The 18,399-nt window shown below is 51.9% G+C and overlaps 1 protein-coding gene across 1 annotated transcript in view; it reads right to left on the bottom strand.

Moving 5' to 3' along the window:
- Positions 1-677: 677 nt before the first annotated feature.
- LOC136152718 (epididymis-specific alpha-mannosidase-like) overlaps positions 678-18,399 on the bottom strand; it is a 40,947-nt gene continuing 23,225 nt past the window's right edge. The window contains exons 10-19 of the mRNA XM_065914112.1: positions 17,864-17,997; positions 15,998-16,272; positions 8,804-8,995; positions 8,035-8,287; positions 6,821-6,931; positions 6,554-6,746; positions 5,433-5,570; positions 3,940-4,052; positions 2,766-2,886; positions 678-881 (exon numbers count right to left, since the gene is read on the bottom strand). Of these exons, the coding sequence (XP_065770184.1) occupies positions 784-881; positions 2,766-2,886; positions 3,940-4,052; positions 5,433-5,570; positions 6,554-6,746; positions 6,821-6,931; positions 8,035-8,287; positions 8,804-8,995; positions 15,998-16,272; positions 17,864-17,997 (1,628 nt within the window). The 3' untranslated portion in view covers positions 678-783. The remainder of the gene's footprint in view (positions 882-2,765; positions 2,887-3,939; positions 4,053-5,432; positions 5,571-6,553; positions 6,747-6,820; positions 6,932-8,034; positions 8,288-8,803; positions 8,996-15,997; positions 16,273-17,863; positions 17,998-18,399) is intronic.

Below are 18,399 nucleotides of genomic sequence, written 5' to 3'. Positions count from 1 at the left end.
TTCAATGGTGGTGTAATAGTCTACTGTGTACAGAAGGAAAGTTTTTCAGGATCTAGGTACCTTAGATGGGCACTTGCGTTGTGTCGACCTTTGGTCATTGAGAATAATGCTGCTGTGAATATGCATGAAATAGCTCCTGGTGGTTGAATGTTTTAATCCTTTGGGTACACTCCTAGGAGAGGAAATTGCATTTTCCTTATCATTAATAATTTTTATACTAAATGTCCTCCATTTCACATGCTGTGTGGTTTCCTTTCATCTTTTGGTGGCCCGAGCTTCAGGGCCTTCTTGCTGGACAGGTGTCCCCTGGGGCAGGGGAGGAGTCTGGGGTTGGACTCCCAGTTTGATCCACATACCAAGCCTGCGCGGCAGCTCCCTTCATTGCACAGTAGGCAGAGCCAGGCCCTTGCAAGTGTCACCACCCTGGGTTGGGTGCCCAGCATGCAGCAGTGGAGTTGTTGAGATCTGGCAGGGTTGCAGGCCTTTTGGTATCCCTGTGGATTATTGCTTCTGTCTTTGGGAGAACACCTGGCTTTGACTCTTGCAAGTGAAGCAGGAGTGTGAGCATGTGTGAGGCTACCATCTGTGACAGGAGAGGAGAGAGAGGGCCGGCCCCAGTGGGCAGGGAAGACACAGGTCCTTAATGCAATTTTATTTAAGAAGTCAGAACACCCCCATCCATCCATTTCCTGCCGTTAGCCCACCAGCTTGGCAGCTGTTCCCCTCATCCCTCTAGGCTGCTTTTCTGTGTCCTGGGACCAAGAATCTGCCAATGCCAAGGGCTCACCACTCTTGAAAGTGAATGAAGAACGTGCGGATCTCCTTCGGGTAGATGGTGATGTTGGGGCCTCCCAGGGGTGGTGAGGGGCTACTGGATTTGCCTGGGAGAAGAGAGGGTCTGTCCAGCACAGCCCCTGGACCACCTGCTTCCCCAGGTCCCCTCCTCCCAGCATCCCCCTGGCAACACAGGTCCTGCTGTGTCTGTGGCTCCCACTGTGATCACAGCCCTCAGCTGCCCCCTCTTGATAGGACTCCACTGCCAGGGAGGCCTCTTTCATATCTGGCCTCCCCTGAGGGCAGAGCACAGTCAAGGCATGTACAGGGGTCCTGGCCCTACTTGGCCTCATATCTCCATGGGTTGTGGCACCATATATATGCCTAAGAGTAATCTTCTCACTGAGGCCATGAGGGGGCCCTGCCCTTGATCTCAATGGGCTCTCCTTAGACGCACCCTGGGGTTTAGGCTTTATGCTTGGGATGAAAGTTGTTCATCCACACATGCTACCATCCATCCACCCACCCCTGAATCCAATTCCTCCACCCATCCATTGTTGTCACTCCATCCAACCTCCAATCATCCATCAAACATCCAACTTCTTTCCATCTGTCCTCTCATCCATCCACCCATGCATACATCATCTATCCATGTTCCTTTCTTCCTTCCATTCATCTTCCATCCATCCATTATCCAACCATGTATCTTCCTGCATCCATACTTTCCTTCCTTCCTTACATCCTTTCTTGCCAACTAGATACCCTTCATTCCATCAGTCTATAATGCATTGGCTAGGTGTCTACCAAAATCACTGCAGATGGTGACTGCAGCCACAAAATTAAAAGAAACTTGCTCCTTAGAAGAAAAGCTATGACCAACCTAGATAGCACATTAAAAAGCAGAGACATTACTTTGTCAACAAAGGTCTGTCTAGTCAAAGCTATGGTTTTTCCAGTAGTCATGTATGGATGTGAGAGCTGGACATCTCACATCTCACATCTCACATCTCACATCAGCTGAGTGCCGAAGAACTGATGCTTTTGAACTGTGGTGTTGGAGAAGACTCTTGAGAGTCCCTTGGACTGCAAGGAGATCAAACCAGTCGATCCTAAAGAAACTGGAAGTCTGAATATTCATTGAAAGGACTGATGTTGAAGCTGAAACTCCAATACTTTGGCCACCTGATGTGAAGAACTGACTTATTTGAAAAGACCCTGATGCTTGGAAAGATTGAAGGCAGGAGAAGACGGGGACAGCAGAGGATGAGATGGTTCGATGGCATCACTGACTCGATGGACATGAGTTTGAGTAAGCTCTGGGAGTTGGTGATGGACAGGGAAGCCTGGCGTGCTGCAGTCCATGGGTTTGCAAAGAGTCAGACATGACTGAGCGACTGAACTGAACTGCGGTGTTTACCTACATACCCAGACTATGCTGTGTGCAATAGATAAAGAAGAGATAAACAGGTCAGAACCAACTGACAAGGAAGGAGGAGCAGAGGAGGCACCTGACCAGACATGAACCCGAGGGAGCCTGACTAGGAGCTGGTCCAGATGAAGGTCAAAGGCAGACCAAGTGGAGGGAGGAGCACTGGTAAACGCTGGGAGGCAAGAAGTAGCCTGGGGTTCACAGGAGGAAATGTCGGGTGTGCAGACACTGCACACCATGGCGGGCATCACAACCCCTCGAGGTACACATGCAAACCTTGGGTTCATCTGGACATGGGTGGGGGGTGTGGTCTTGAACACACATGTGCACACACATTCACACAGCCACACACACATGGACACACACACTCTGTGTGGAGCCCTGGCAGATGGAAACTGAACTGAAACTTAGAGTCTACAAACTTCTTTGGTTGATTCAGGAAGGCTGAGACCCAGAGAAGGAGGATGGCCAACTCCAGGTCACACAAGGCCTCAGGGGCAGAGCTGGGGTCTGGCTGGGGGTCAGGCTGGGGACCCAGGGCAGGGCCAGGACCAGGCTGAACCTCTGTGGCGGGGAGGGTCCCGCGTGCTCCAGGTCCAGCGATGCATCTTCCTCACGTCCCAGGTCCCTGTGAGCGAGCGCTCCTCCACGGACACCACGGAGCCCAGTCCCTGCAGGACAGACTGCAGGACAGAGCAAGGGAGGGGTGAGCACCCGGACCCCAGACCTGAGCAGAGACCCTGACGCAGCAGGGCAGCCGCACCAGGGCCCAGCATCCCCCACATTCATTGTGGAGCAAGTCCCTGTGGGAGGAAGGGCCGCCCCATTTTACAGATGAGGACCTGAGGTCGGGGAGAGCTGACGCCCCAGTGCTGGCTGATCAGCACGCCCAGCAGGTGGCAGGCACGTTGAGCCACTCCAGCATCAAGTGCCTGTATCTCCGTGATTCTCCCAGGAACACTGCGTGGTCCTGGGATGATGTCAGTTATGTTCTGCATCCCCTTTTCCCGAATGAGCATCAAACCAGCCTCCAGGCTGAGAGGAGATGTGAGTGAACACTCTTTCTGGGAAGGGACAGGTGGCTGCCCCATGGGCAGGGGTGGTTTTGCAGGAACTTCCCTGAGCTGGGGGAGGGGAAGGCGTGGAGGGCAGGCTCCCTGTGCTGCTCCCATCTGCCCTCTGCCTTTGCATCTGCTCCTGAGGGCCGTGCCAACATGGGAGGGCAGAGGTCGGGGTCGGGACACTGACACCCATCAGGTATGCTAGGTGCCAGGCACCTGTGTGCACACAGTCCCACCACAGCCTCTCAGCATCCCTGTGGGCAAAGACTCTCCTCCCCATTTACAGGTGAAGAGACTGAGGCCCAGAACCCCGGGGCCCATGAAGCCCGAGGAGGCACCCAGACTCGCCCCTGGACTGTGTGATCACCCACTAGGGAGTCTGCAAGAATCTGTTCACTTTCTTATTATGCATGTAACTTCTGTGTTGTGTAAGAAGATGTGCTACAAGAAACAATGATAAACAAAACACATCTGTGTTACGTGATGGTAAATTCAGAAGACCACCGAGAGGGAGGGTGAGGGACCCCCAGGTTCCTTTGTGAGGCCACCCTTATGTGGTATTTGCCAGGTGCCATCTGCGTCTGGGTAGTCACACCAGGGTTTGTCTCCCGAGGGTGCGTCCCCCTGGGGGCCTGACTCTGTGATGTTGGGGCAGGCCACGGGAGGGCAGGTTACCTGCAGGTTCACGGTCACAGGCTGAGACAGCACGGGGTCCTGCTCCACCTCATACAGGTGCTGGAGCCGCAGCAGGACACGGCGCACGTCTGCCTTGGCCGCGCGGTTTCGGTCTTAGGAACAGAAGGAAGGTGGCCGTGAGGACAACAGTCTCTGCCTGGCACTTTACACTCTCCCCTCCATTTCACATCTTTAACCTCCCTCGGAGGCAGCTAACACAGCCCCACTTTGCAGAAGAGCCAGACAAGGCTCAGAGAGGGGCAGACACTTGCCCAGACACACACAGCTGGTGTGCATCAAGAAGGAGCAGGGAGGATTCCAACCCAGGTGCAGCCAAAGTGACCGCTTCCCACCGCCCATGCCAGGGCTGTTCCAGCCATCTGAAAGTCTTCGTTCTTGTTCCCTGATGAGGTCCTCATTGGGCCTGTCCCTCCAGCCTCCTGTTCCCTGGAAGACTCTCTCTGCCCCAGCCCCTGTGAAGCGGGGTGTGGCCTTGTAACCCTGAAGATGAGGCACCATCACAAATGTGACTGTACACAGTCACTGCTGGTCCTTTGAGACCCAGTGAGAAGGGCCATCCTGCCGATCCCCCAGAACACGGGGACAAAATGACCTGTGCTGTGGGAGGACAGTGATGCTGTGGGCTCCTGGTTACTTTGCATGAGAAGTCTGCAATGTCTCTTGTCTCCATTTGTAGTGCCGAGGTTAGGGACTGGGGCTCTGGAATCAGGGAAGGACTTCTCAGTGCAGAACGTGAAGGTGATGAGGATAACGGTGATGAAGATGGTGGTGACGATAATGATAATGATGGCAATGATCAAGCTGGTGGTGATTCCTTGAGGTTTCAAGCATCATGAGAGGAAGCAGGCCTCACGGCATCCCTTGTGGCTGTGGCTCCCCTGGCTCAGTCTATACCAATCCCTCTCTAACAGGATGGACTTGACCAGCCCAGCCACTTTTGTCTACAGAGTTGAGCCACACTCAGCAACAGCCCTCTATCAGGGACAAAGATGACCTTTGGCCTCTGCCTCTTTTTCCTCCTTCTCCCCATTCCACAGACACTTATGCTGGAGGGTGACAGCCCTTGGTGGGTCTCTGAGAGCAGGAGGGCGGCTGAGGCATAGTGAGCCCTGCCGTTGAGATACACGGAGTGTAACAGAGCAGGCAGGGTGGAGCAGACGCCTTGGTGATATGACTAATGGGTTCCTGGCAGTTGTTTCTTCCTCCAGAAAGCCCTCCCTGATCACCTGCTGAGGGCTTCCCTCTGTACACAGTCACTGCGTCTGATGTTATCCAGACCCACCGTGTTCCTGCTTGCTTAGTGACCTGCCTCCCTGAGGGCCTCAGATTCCTCATTGGGCAGATAAGGGAACCAGGTGACCTCACAGAGCCTGAACGACTCTGAGGAGAGCCCCTCTGTCCAGTGATGGGCTGGGTGCCGGGCTGGCATGTGGACGCAGGAGTGAGTCTGGACACCTGAATACCCGCCGCACCTTTCTGGAGAGTCTGCAGGTGCTCTGTGTGGTTTGAGCTGTACTTCCAGCCGGGGATGCTGAGGATCTGCAGGTGGATGCTTGAGGGAAGCGTCACAGCCTCTTGCAGCTTGAAGCCTGAGCCACGCCGGGCAGTCTCTGCAAGGCAGATGGACAGCAAGGAGAGGCTGTGGGCCAAACTCTCCTCCTGACACTCACAGCTCCACACTAAGCCCCCCGCTTCATCTGACCTCACTCCCTCCCGCCTGCGGCCCAAGGGCAGGCAGCCTGAAGCACCTGTTCATGCTAAAGCCCAGCCTGCCTTGAATCTCCGGTCCAGCCAGTTCAAAGGCAGCCCCGGGAGGTGGGACCAGAGAGAAGACGCCACTTCTTCCAGAACTTGCAGGGAGTCACCCAGAGACCTGCTCCGTGAACCAGGTCTCAGACGCCAGCTCCGTGCTGACATCGATCGCTGCCTCTGCCCAGAGGGGCTCAGCCCTCCTCTTCCAGGAGACGCTCTGGGCTCCAGCGGGGGCCGCCGTCGCCTCACAACTCCCAGGGCTCAGCGATTGGTCAGGCTTGGTCACGTGATTCGACCGGGGCCAGTCAGAACCTTTCCCTGGGATCTCTGCTCTTGAAACAGGAGTCTCAAGACTCCTTCCCTGGGGCTTCCTTGGTGGCTCAGACTGTAAAGAAACTGCCTGGAATGCAGGAGAGCCGGCTTTGATTCCTGGATCAGGAAGATCCCTGGAGGAGGAAATGGCAACCCATTCCAGTATTTTTGCCTGGAGAATTCCTTGGACAGAGGAGCCGGGTGGGCTGCAGTCCGTGGGGTCACAAAGAGTCGGACACGACTTAGTGACTAACACACACACGTGCATGCGTGCGCACACACACACACACACACACACACACACACACGCACACACACACACAGCTATATGACCTTAAACGAGTCATTGAACCCTCTTGGCACGTCAGTTGCCCACATTTAAAATGAGAGGCCTGATGTGAGGCCTCTGGTCACTTCTTGCCCTGAAGTAGGCCAGATCCCTGCAGGCAGCAGCTCAGCCGCATCCCTAGACAGGGCGGCTCACCCGGCGGCAGTGATGACAGGTGCACTGAAAGGACCCCCACCTCACCATTCATCTCTCTCAGCATCACGACGGGCCGGTGCTGCAGCGCCAGCCCACTCCTCTGGCGCAGGCCACTGGTGAGGGTCCAGGGTCCCAGCAGGAGCCAGAGCACCGGGTGGACGACGGAGGAGTCGTTCAGTGTGAGGTCGTTCTCCACAGCCCACTTGTCATTGTTCCACAGCCGCCGGTGCAGCATGACCTGCGAGGGATAACTGTCTGACCGGGTCTGCCTGGACCCTGGGCTGCTTGTGAGTGACCAGAGGGGCCTCCTACCTCCACCTGCCCGTTCCCTTGGCTGGAGACGCCGTGCGCCTGCTCGGACAGCAGCACCAGCCTGCTTCGTCTGTCCTGGATGAAGGCTGACTGCACCATGGGGTAGTAATTCTGTGGACAGAAACATCAGCAGGCTGGTGGTGGGAGCAGTGGGCCAGGTCAGCCAGCAGGCCTGGGGTCTCCCTATGGCCCCAGGCGGCCTCCTGCATGAGCGCAGCAGCAGCCAAGGGTGGCATGGTAGACAGGGGGAGGGGCCCTGACTTGTGAGATGGATGCACTGCGATTCAAATCCAGCTCCACTGCTTCCTGACCTTATGCCCTGGGGGACCCAGCCCACCCAAGCCTCCATTTCCCCTCTGTAAAATGTGCCCAAAAGGTCCCCCTGCTGCAGGGAGATAATGAGGCATTTGTGCCAGTCCAGCCTGGGATGCCCTCCAGTCAGGGGTTCCCAAATAGAAAGGGGCTGCTGTCTGGGCTGCAAAGCACTCACAGAGCCCTGCCCTTTGCTCTGTTGGAGCAAGATGTCCTGAGCTGATTGTCCTGGACCTTCTGGAGCCCAGGCCACGGTGAGTGAGGACCAGCCACAGAGATGAAGGGACAGAAACTCATGGAAGACAGAGCAGGGAGGGATCAAACCCCCTCTCAGGGCTACGGTTTAAGGAGAGATAGCTAATAAGGATGGAGGCTCAGGAGGTGCCCAGCACAGTGCTGCCTCTGGATCATCCCAGCACTCAGCACAGCTCTGGGGGAGGTCACTCACTTCCCAGGAGAGCACCGAGGCCCAGAGACATCCAGGGACTCGCCTAAGGTCATGCTGCTGGAGGGAGAGGCCCTGGGAGCTGATTGATTTTGGAGTTCAGCCCCTGCTCAGCTCTCCCGGGAAGACAGGCTGTGGCTCAGCTGAGAGCAGCCAAGGAGGGTCATACCCCGTTCAGGCCTAGACAGGTACCATCCGATTAATCCTCAAGTAACCCCCAGTGGGTCATCCATTGACAGAAGAGAACCCATGGTGCACACAGACCTCAGAGAAACGCCTCACACACGGCGGTCCCAGACTCTGAGACCAGGTCTGAACACGCCTGGGCCATGGGCCCGAGTGGCAGACACCCTAGGGGAGATGCTCTGCAGCTTAACGGATCTCTCCTGCCTTCTGGAAACCTGCCATCAAGACTGTATCTCTGGCTGCCATGCCCTCAGGACAGCTCAGGGTGTACCTGAGCGATGATGTTGTTCGTGTAGTTCCTGTAGGGCCTGCGCTGCATCTGGTAGCCATTGTTGTCCGAGTAGAGGACCCGCCCTGTGTTCAGGTCGGTGCTTGTCCTCAGGATGGCCTCACGGTTCAGCTCCAAGGGGCCCACCCGGTACTCCTGCTCTATGCGATGGCAGAGCAGCTCCCCATCAGAGCTCTGGGGCCTGTGGGCCAGCCGGGAGTAGATGGCGAACGTGGGCTCCCTGTCATCCACCTCCCTGGAGGAGAAGTAGGACAGATAGGTCAAGCCCGGGGAGCCTTCTGGACACCCTGCCCTTCTCCTTTCTTCCTTTGTCTTCCTCCCTCCATCCTTCCTGCAGCCAGGAAGGATGCTTGAGAGCATCCTTGGGGATGCATCCAAGGGGAGCCTGCTTGGAATAGAGAACAGGAGGGACCCTGCCCCCTGAAGACTCTGGGTACCCAGCCATGCTGGCAGCTCTGTCTGTCCTGCTGATGGAATCACAAGAACTGCTCTCGTGCTGGTCACTGTCACCGTGGGCTCCTGTCCCGCCTCTGGACTCAGGTGCCCCCAAGGTGACACAGCGCAGGCCAGAGAGCAGGCCTGAAGAGACTGGAGCAGCTCATGACGTCATGGGACTTCCAGGGAGGAAGGACCGTGCACCAAGCCCAGGTCCAGGAGCTGGGTGTCTGAAGCAAGGATGGGCCCCCATTGCCTCAGTCACCTGCCTGTGAGCACCTCCACGTGCTGAGCACAGCCAGGGGGCCGCCCTCACCTGTAGAATTCCTGCCGGATCTCAGTCACCAGCGGCCCTGCCACGATCTCCATCCTCACAGCCTCCCACGCTGGCTTTGCTCTACCACTGGGTCTAAACACATAATTGTCTGAAATGGGGCCTTGATCAAAATCACTCTTCGCGTGATACTCCATGAAACTCTGGGTCACCTGGACTGTTTGGTTACTCCACCTGCACAGAGAAGAAGGAGAAAACAGCGCCATCATCTTGGACAATGTGTCATCCTTATGCTAGAAGCAGGCTCACAGAGCCTCTATGGAGATGCCAGCCTGGAACCAGGGGTGGACACAAACAACCTCCTCGGCTCTTCAGTGACAGCTATGAGGTCACTGAGTGAAGTTCACGCACTTGGCTTGGAGAAGAGCTGGCTGGACCCACCAGAGCCCACGCAACATCAGACCCTATCTGTGTCCAGGAGCGGATCCCACAGAGGAGGGCACACAGGCTTCAGTGCAGGCTCCTGAGGATACAAGGCAGAGAGTGTATCATGTCTGCAGAGGCTTTGCCTTCATTGGCCTGGCCCCATTATCCTAGATGCCAGCAGGGGTTATCTACTCCTTCAGGAGGTCATCAAACCAGGACATCGTGGAAGTCTGTCACTCTGGTGCTGTCCCCATGTCACTTGCCAGGGCCTTCACTTAACCTTCATCCTTTTCTCTGGACTCCCACAAGCAGGGGTTATGAACCCATGTCAGGATGGAGGCATAGCGCACTGGGAGATATGACCTCATTTCCTGAGATCCCACACGCAGGAAATGCCAAGGAGGACTCAGGTTCAGTTCCAAACCCAGACTCCATTCTCACCCCCTTAGGTTAGGCCTGGAGGTGTGGATACACTGGGGATAAAGGAGGAATTGGCTCAGAGCCTTGCACACATGGGTTTGCACTGTCCCCCTGGGTGTGGCCTAAGCAAAGGCATAGCTATGCATTTGTATCCCAGCTGGCCCTGTCTGACAGCAGGGGTTGAAGAAGTGACATGTATGTGCCCCTTTGTGGATTTCTGTAGGGTTCTTGTGGCCAAGGAAAGAAGAGATCTTGGAGGAATGCCCTCCTGAGCTCCTTAGAAGAGGAGAGGAGGAAAAGAACCCTTTTCATTAGTCTGGAACCCAAGCCTTTCTCATCTGAACCCAGGCCCCCACCCCTAGCTTCCTTTCATAAGAGGTCCTTGCGGTGCCATGCTGAAACTTGCAAGTCAAACACCACTATGGGAGACATTCACAAATCATGCACCTGATGATGGATGTGTATCTAGAAAATAGAAAGAACTCTTATTATTGTTGTTGTTCAGTCAATAAGTCAGGTCCAACTCTTTGTGACCCCATGGACTGCAGCACACTAGGTTCCCCTGTACTCTGCTATCTCCCAGAGTTTGTTCAGATTTATGTCCATGGAGTCAGTGATGCTATCCGAGCAACTCATCTTCTGTCACACCATTCTCCTTTTGCCTTCAACCTTTCCCAGCATCAGGGTCTTTTCCAATGAGTCAATTCTTTGCATCAGGTGGCCAAAGCATTGGAGCTTCAGCTTTAGCATCAGTCCTTCCAATGAATATTCAGGGCTGATTTCCCTTAGGATGGACTGCTTTGATCTCCTTGCAGTGCAAGGGACTCTCAAGAGCCTTCTCCAACACCACAGTGCAAAAGCACCAACTCTTTGGTGCTCAGCCTTCTTTATGTTCCAGCTCTCACATCCATACATGACCACTGGAAAAACCATAGCTTTGATATATAGTGGACTTCCCTGATGGCTTAGATGATAAAGCATCTGCCTACAATGCAGGAGACCCGGGTTTGATCCCTGGGTCGGGAAGATCCCCTAGAGAAGGAAATGGCAACTCATTCCAGTACTCTTGCCTGGAAAATCCCATGGACGGAGGAGCCTAGTAGGTTCATGGGGTCACAAAGAGTCAGACACAACTGAGCGACTTCACTTCTACTTCTTCTTCTTGATATATATGGACCTTTGCTAGCAAAGTGATGTCTCTGCTTTTTAATACACTATCTAGGTTTGTCAAAGCTTTCCTTCCAAGGAGTACGTGTCTTTTAATTTCATGGCTGCAGTCACCATCCACAGTGATTTTGGAGCCCAAGAAAATCAAATGTGTCATTACTTCCATTTTGTCCCCTACTATTTGCCATGAAGAGATGGGACCAGATGTCATGATCTTAGTTTTTCGAATGTGGAGTTTCAGGCTGACTTTTTCACTTTCCTCTTTACCTTCATCAAGAGGCTCTTTAGTTCCTCTTCACTTTCTGTCATTAGAGTAGTATCATTTGCATACCTGAGGTTGTTGATATTTCTCCCAGCAATCTTGATTCCAGCTTATGATTCATCCAGCCCAACATTTTGCAAGATATACCCTGCATATAAGTTAAACAAGCAGGAAGATAATATACAACCTAGATGTACTCCTTCCCCAGTTTGCAACCAGTCCATTGTTCCGTGTCCACTTCTAACTGTAGCTTCTTAACCTGCATACATGTTTCTCAAGAAAAAGATAAGGTGGTATGATATTCCAGTCTATTTCAGAATTTTCCACAAGTTGATGTGATACACCTAGTCAAAGGCTTTAATGTAGTCAATGAAGCAGACATCTTCCTAGAATTCCCTTGCTTTTCTATAATCCAATAAATGTTGGTAATTTGATTTCTGGTTCCTCTGCCTCTTCAAAACTGAGCTTGTACATCTGGAAGTCCTCGGTTCACTTATTGCAGAAGTCTGTCTTGAAGGATTTTGAGCATAACCTTGCTAGAGTTGGTGCAAAATAATTGTGGTTTTTGCATTGTTGAAATTTACAGTTTGATATTAGAATACATTCTTAAATAAATGAAGTTATATGTCATTTTAATGTGCATTTATCACTTTATGTTTTTCTGCCAATGACATTACTTTCTGTTTGTTTTATATTTATTTTAGGCTACAGAAATGATGTTAGATAAAAACCAAATTTTAACAATTTTCTTATTTGAGTTCAAAATGAGTTGTAAAGCAGCAGAGACAACTTGCAACATCCACAATGCATTTGGCCCAGGAATTGCTAACAAATGTACAGTAAAGTGATGGTTCAAGAACTTTTGCAAGGTAGATGAAGGTCTTGAAGATGAGGAGAATATTGGCTGGCCATCGAAAGTTGACAACAACCAATTAAGAGCCATCATCGAAGCTGGTCCTCTTACAACCACATGAGAAGTTGCCAAAGAATTCAATGTCAATATTCTACCATCATTCAGCATTTGAAGCAAATTAGAAAGATAAAAAAGCTTAATAAATGGGTGCCTCATGAGTTGACTACACGAAAGCCTTCGACTGTGTGGATTACAATAAACTGTGGAAAATTCTGAAAGAAATGGGAATACCAGACCACCTGACCTGCCTATTGAGAAACCTGTATGCAGGTCAGGAAGCAACAGTTAGAACTGGACATGGAAGAACAGACTGGTTCCAAATAGGAAAAGGAGTACATCAAGGCTGTATATTGTCACCCTACTTATTTAACTTATATACAGAGTACATCATGAGAAATGTTGGGCTGGAAGAAGCACAAGCTGGAATCAAGATTACCGGCAGAAATATCAATAACCTCAGATATGCAGATGACACCACCCTTAGGGCAGAGAGTGAAGAGGAACTAAAAAGTCTCTTGATGAAAGTGAAAGAAGAGAGTGGAAAAAGTTGGCTTAAAGCTTAACATTCAGAAAATAAGATCATGGCATCTGGTCCCATCACCTCATGGTAAATAGATGGGGAGACAGTGGAAACAGTGTCAGACTTCAATTTTGGGGGCTCCAAAATCACTGTGGGTGGTAACTTCAGCCATGAAATTAAAAGATACTTACTCCTTGGAAGGAAAGTTATGACCAACCATGATAACATATTAAAAAGCAGAGACATTACTTTGCCCACAAAGGTCCATTTGGTCAAGGCTATGGTTTTTCCAGTGGTCATGTATGGATGTGAGAGTTGGACTGTGAAGAAAGCTGAGCACCGAAAAATTGATGTTTTTGAATTGTGGTGTTGGAGAAGCCTCTTGAGAGTCCCTTGGACTGCAAGGAGATCCAACCAGTCCATCCTAAAGGAGATCAGTCCTGGGTGTTCATTGGAAGGACTGATGCTGAAGCTGAAACTCCAGTACTTTGGCCACCTCATGCAAAGAGTTGACTCATTTGAAAAGACCCTGATGCTGGGAGGGATTGGGGGCAGGAGGAGAAGGGGACGACAGAGGATGAGATGGCTGGATGGCATCACCGACTCGATGGGCATGAGTTTGCGTGAACTCTGGGAGTTGATAATGGACAGGGAGGCCTGGCGTGCTGCGATTCATGGGGTCGCAAAGAGTCGGACACAACTGAGTGACTGAACTGAACTGAACTGAACATGAGCTGATCAAAAATAAAAAAAATTGGCCTTTTGAGTCTCATCTTCTCTTATTCTATACAACAACGATGAACCAGTTCTCAATCAAATCATGAAATGTGGCAAACGTGGATTATGCATGACAACCATCAATGACCAGCTCACTGGTTATCCGAGAAGAAGCTCCGAAACACTTCCCAAAGCCAAACTTGCACTAAAAATGAAAGGTCATGGTCACTGTTTGGTGATCTGCTGCCAATCTTATCCACCACAGCTTTCTGAATCCCATCAAAGCCATTACATCAGAGAAGTATGCTCAGTAAATCTAAAATGCTTCCACAACCAGCAGGAGACAGAAAATGCTTTCCAAGAGTTCATGGTATCCTGAAGCACAGATTTTTATGCTATAGGAATAAACAAACCTTTTTCTCATTGGCAAAAGTGTGTTAACTGTAATGGTTCCTATTTTGGTTAATAAAGCTGTATTTGAGCCTAGTTATAATGACTTAACGAGCTTCCCAGGTAGCACTACAGATAAAGAACCCTCCTGCCAATGCTGGAGATGTAAGCCATGTGGGTTAGATCTCTGGGTTGGGAAGATCACATGGAGGAGGGCACGGCAACCTACTCCAGTATTCTTGCCAGAAGAACCCCATGGACAGGGGAGCCTGGTGGGCTATCACCCACAGGGCCAAAAAGCGTTGGACATGACTGATGTGACTTGGCACACATGCACACACATCAGGATTTGAAATCCATGGTCTGAAACCGCAAATACTTTTGCACCAGCAAAAGGAATTGTTTGTGAAATGAGCACAGTTGTACGGTAGCTGGAACATTCTTTGGCATTGCCGTTCTTTGGGACTGGAAGGAAAACTGACCTTTCCCAGTTCCGTGACCACTGCTGAATTTTCCAATTTTGCTGACATATTGAGTGCAGGACTTAATCAGTATCATCTTTTAGGATTTGAAATAGCTCAACTAGATTTCCATTACCTCCATCAGCTTTGTTTGCAGTAATTCCTCCTAAGTTGAAAGAACTCTTACAACTCCATAATAAAGACCAACCCAATTTTGAGATGGGCAGAAGACCTAAAAAGACATTTCACCAGAGAAGATGCGCAAACGGCCAACAGGCCCGTGGAGAGATGCTCAATGTCTGTAGTTCTCAGGGTATGCAAATCAAAGTCACAATGAGATGCCACAACATATCCACGAGAATAGCTATATCCAAAAGGCAGATAAATACAAGTGTAGGTGGAGATGTGGGGAAATTGGACCCTGATACACTTGGATAAGAATGCAAAATGGTGCAGTCACATGGGAAACAGTCCAGCCATTTCACAAAGAGTTTAACATAAGTTTCCTGTGGCCTAGTAATTCCACTCCTAGGAACTAACCCAAGAGAAAGGAAAGCTTTTGTCCACACAAAGTCTTGTACATTTATTTTCACAGCAGCCCTTTTCACCATAGCCCCAGAGTGGAAACCACCCACATGCTCATGAGATGAGGACTAGATAAATGAACCAAGGGATATCTGTCAGAGGAATATTATTGGGCCCTGAAGAGAAATAGTTTCACTCACACTGCCATGTGGGTGAAACTTGGAAAAGTCAGGAAGATAGACAGCAGGACATGAGTTCTCCTCCTGGGAGGCAATGTGTGGGGTTGTGGCTTAAATGTGAGGCATCTGAAGGTGGGCAAAAAGGGGTTGGGAGTTGAAGCTGACCTTTCAGGGGTTCTGCAAAAGGGGCATGGGGCCCGAGTGATGACAGAGCTCAAGCTGGCCTGCAGACTCCACCTTTCCCAGCCAGACTCCAGGGCGGGGGGCACTCAGAAACTGCTGGGGTGACACCCTATTTCTGCTGCTCCCCCACACTCTCTGCAGTCTGTCCTGCCTCTGTGCCTCATGCCCTCTCAAGAAGGACTTGTGGCTGACTGGAGGACCAAGCCCCATCCGGGGCAGGGGGGTCCTGGTCTGTTCTTTTAGACTGCTGACAGATGATGGGGCTGAGCTCCAGGTGACACTCACCTCACCGCATGGAACCCTGCCTTGCTCCCCTTCTGTCTGCCTCTTCCTTCTCTTTCCTTACCTCACTTTCTTCCAGATGCTCCCCCAAGCTTCCTGCCCACTCCTGCCACCCACAGACTTCTGCTTCTGTTAGGAGATCACATCAGGAAACAGAAGTGGATGTGTTGGACAAGGAGCTGAAGAAGAATAGAAACTGCCTGGGGTGAGACCTGAGCATGCACAGGGTGGCTTCAAACTCTGGGGAGCCTTTCCTGGGCTCAGCTGCCAAAGAATGCTGGTGAGTGAATAAATACTTGAATGGATGAATGGATGGATGGATGGAAGGATGGATGAATGAATGAATGAATGAATAGGATGGAAGGATGAATGGATAGATGAGGGAATGGATGAATGCATTGATGTACGATGGATGGAAATGTGGAGGGTTAGGTGCATAGATGAGTGGGTGGGTGAGTGCATAGATGGATGGGAGTATGGGTGAATAAATGGATTTTTGTGGCTCTGAATATTAAAAAGTAGATAACATGACTATTACCTATTCCCAAGATGTGATCTGCAATGCCCCATTTTCCATGAATCAAAACCTTTGGAATGAACAAATTCTAGAAAGGCTGTACGGATCTGGCCTAGATTCCCACAACTAGACATAAACCTGATTGCACTGCAGGGAGCTTCACCACAATCACACTCTCACCCTGCAGCTGAGGAAATGGAGACCCAGAAAGGGCATTACTTGCCCAGGTCCCAGAGTCCTCCTGACCTCAGAGGCAGCAACAGCTGCACCTCACCTCTCCCAGATGCTGTGCATCAAGTTGGTGTCCTTGTCTAGGAACACGGTGTAGCAGTCATTCTCCACAGGCACCAGGCTCCCACCCACCGGCCCGCCACGTCTCCTGGGTCTGTGTCCAAACTGCCTGGAGCTGGCCAAGGAGGTCACAGGCTCCAGAGTGTCCTCCTGGGGCCTCCTGCTGGGGTGAATGCTGTAATGCCGGTAACTGAGTCCTGGGATTGTGGTCAGCACATGCAGGTCATAGGCAGAGGGCACCTCCTTTGATCTTTGGACCTGAAAGGCCTGAGGGACAAGATGAATGATGGATGTCAGGGATGGAAGATGCCTCAGTCTCCTTGGAAACCCTGGGCTTACACACCTGGTGAATGGAGTGCTTGCTCTGCACAGAGACAGGTGGGTCATCCAACACTGGGCTGAGTAGGTTTCCTCTCCTGCATCCTCTCTGCACAATAGAATCAGTCCTCTTCCCCATCCTTCCTCCTTCTCCACCAGGGCTGCAAACCACCTGCCCTCCTCCCACACTCCTTCCTGTTCCTGCCTCTGAACCTTTGCTCATACTGTTCCCTCAACCTGGAAGCCTCGTCTTTGGAGAGTGGGCTCTTGTGCCTTAATCCTCCAACTTCCCCGAGGAGGGAGGTTGCAAGGTCACCCCTGCAGGTCTTTCTCCATCTCCACGTCATCTGACTCAGGCAAGGGAACTGAGAGAGGACCCTGACTCCATGTGGGGAGTGGGGGATGGGGCTCGCTCTCTAGGGAACAGATGTCATCTCTGGGTCCTGTGGGGGAGGATTTAGGGAGCTATGAGCAAATTCATGTTGCTTCTTACAGCCTCCAGCCTGGCCTTTTTCTGAACTAGCAGACACCCTGTCCCCACCCCACACCCCAAACCTCTCCTGAAGGTTTTCCTTCACCACAGTTATCATCTGTCACTTTCTACACTTTCTTATTTTCTTCCTGCCTGGATCCCCCACTGGAATAGGAGCCCCCTGAGGGCAGGGACTTTTGTCTACTTGGTTATTAAAGTTTCTCCAGTGTCTAGAGTAATGCCTGACACACAGTAGGTGTTCAATAATACTGAAGTGCATTGACATTTAGGGAGTGTTGCCTTTGGGTGGGGAGGGGGATATTTTGTGTTGGGTCTGCTCAACCCAACCCCCTCGCCGCCCCTGACCACAACAGAAGTGTCTTCCTCCTCTGTCTCAGTTAAGGACTACTGCCCCAGCCAACAGGTCATCACTCCACACTTCAACTGCCCGTATCTGTGTCTGTTCCTTGAGTTCCATGGGGACTTCAGTGTCAGGGACAAGCACTCGGCTAGGGGCCACACCAGAACAGACATTCAGGAGTGTTTGCTGAGTGGCTGACTGATGGCATCACCTCCTCCACCTCCTCTAGGAAGGGCTGGCTGGGTGACAGTAGGGTCACCTCTAGACCCAAGTCAAGCTCCAGGTCTGGGAAGGCCATGGGGAGGGACCACACAGGATGTGGGTGTCTCAGAGAGGCAGCTGGCCCTGCCCGTAACACAACACCTCCATAAGGATGCACATTGAGGACTCCTGATGGACTTCTCATGCAAAGTGGATATTTTCCTGAGAATATATATGCTCCCCATGTAACCCAGACCACTGTGAGACCTTGCAGGCTGAGCACAGCAGAAGGGACTTCTGGTCAACTCAGATGCCCAAAGCCCAGGGCCAGGCCCCTGGGTGGATCCACTGACCCTGATGGTGACTCACCCCTATGACACTGTCCTCACAGTGAGGGCAGCCTGTCACATGTTCCCTTTAGATGCCCACCTCTGGGTGCTTAGACCAGAGCAGGGGCAGCAACAAGGTATGCACCTTAGACGGGATGTCCCCCTTACCTGTGCAGGCACGGGGCGGCCTGACTCATCTGTGATGCTGACATTGGGGAAGTCCACAGTCAGGGTGATGATGGTGGTGACCGTCCAGGCCAGCGGGTTGTAGACCACCGCAAAGCGTCCCCCAGGCTCTGGGCCTGCAGACAGAGAACAGGCTCTGCTCCTGCCACCTTACCCACCCCTCACCCCTGGTGCACCTTGGAACAAGGGAAACTGAGGCAGGTGAGAGCAGCCCTGCAGAGTCCAGGGGGAAGGACAGACAGACACATGGGCTCCTACGTGCAACCCCCTCCTCATCTGTTCCACCTGTGTCCTGGTTCCCAGGAGGGGTGGGGGGGACATCCCCCCAGAGATGGGCTCCTCACTCATCTTTTCCTGTCATCTCACTTTACTGGTAAGGACACTCAGGTGCAGAGAGAAAGGTCAGCTGTCCAAGGTGACCCATGTCCTAAGGCCTGACTCCAAAGCTTGAGCGCTTGGCAATGTACAGACAGAATTCTCTGGAGCTTGGAGGGTCAAGGTCAACCCACCAAGGTCAG

This window comes from Muntiacus reevesi, chromosome 22 (genome assembly GCF_963930625.1).
Source record: "Muntiacus reevesi chromosome 22, mMunRee1.1, whole genome shotgun sequence".
Lineage (NCBI taxonomy): Eukaryota > Metazoa > Chordata > Mammalia > Artiodactyla > Cervidae > Muntiacus > Muntiacus reevesi.
This window is presented reverse-complemented; position numbering and strand designations above follow the sequence as displayed.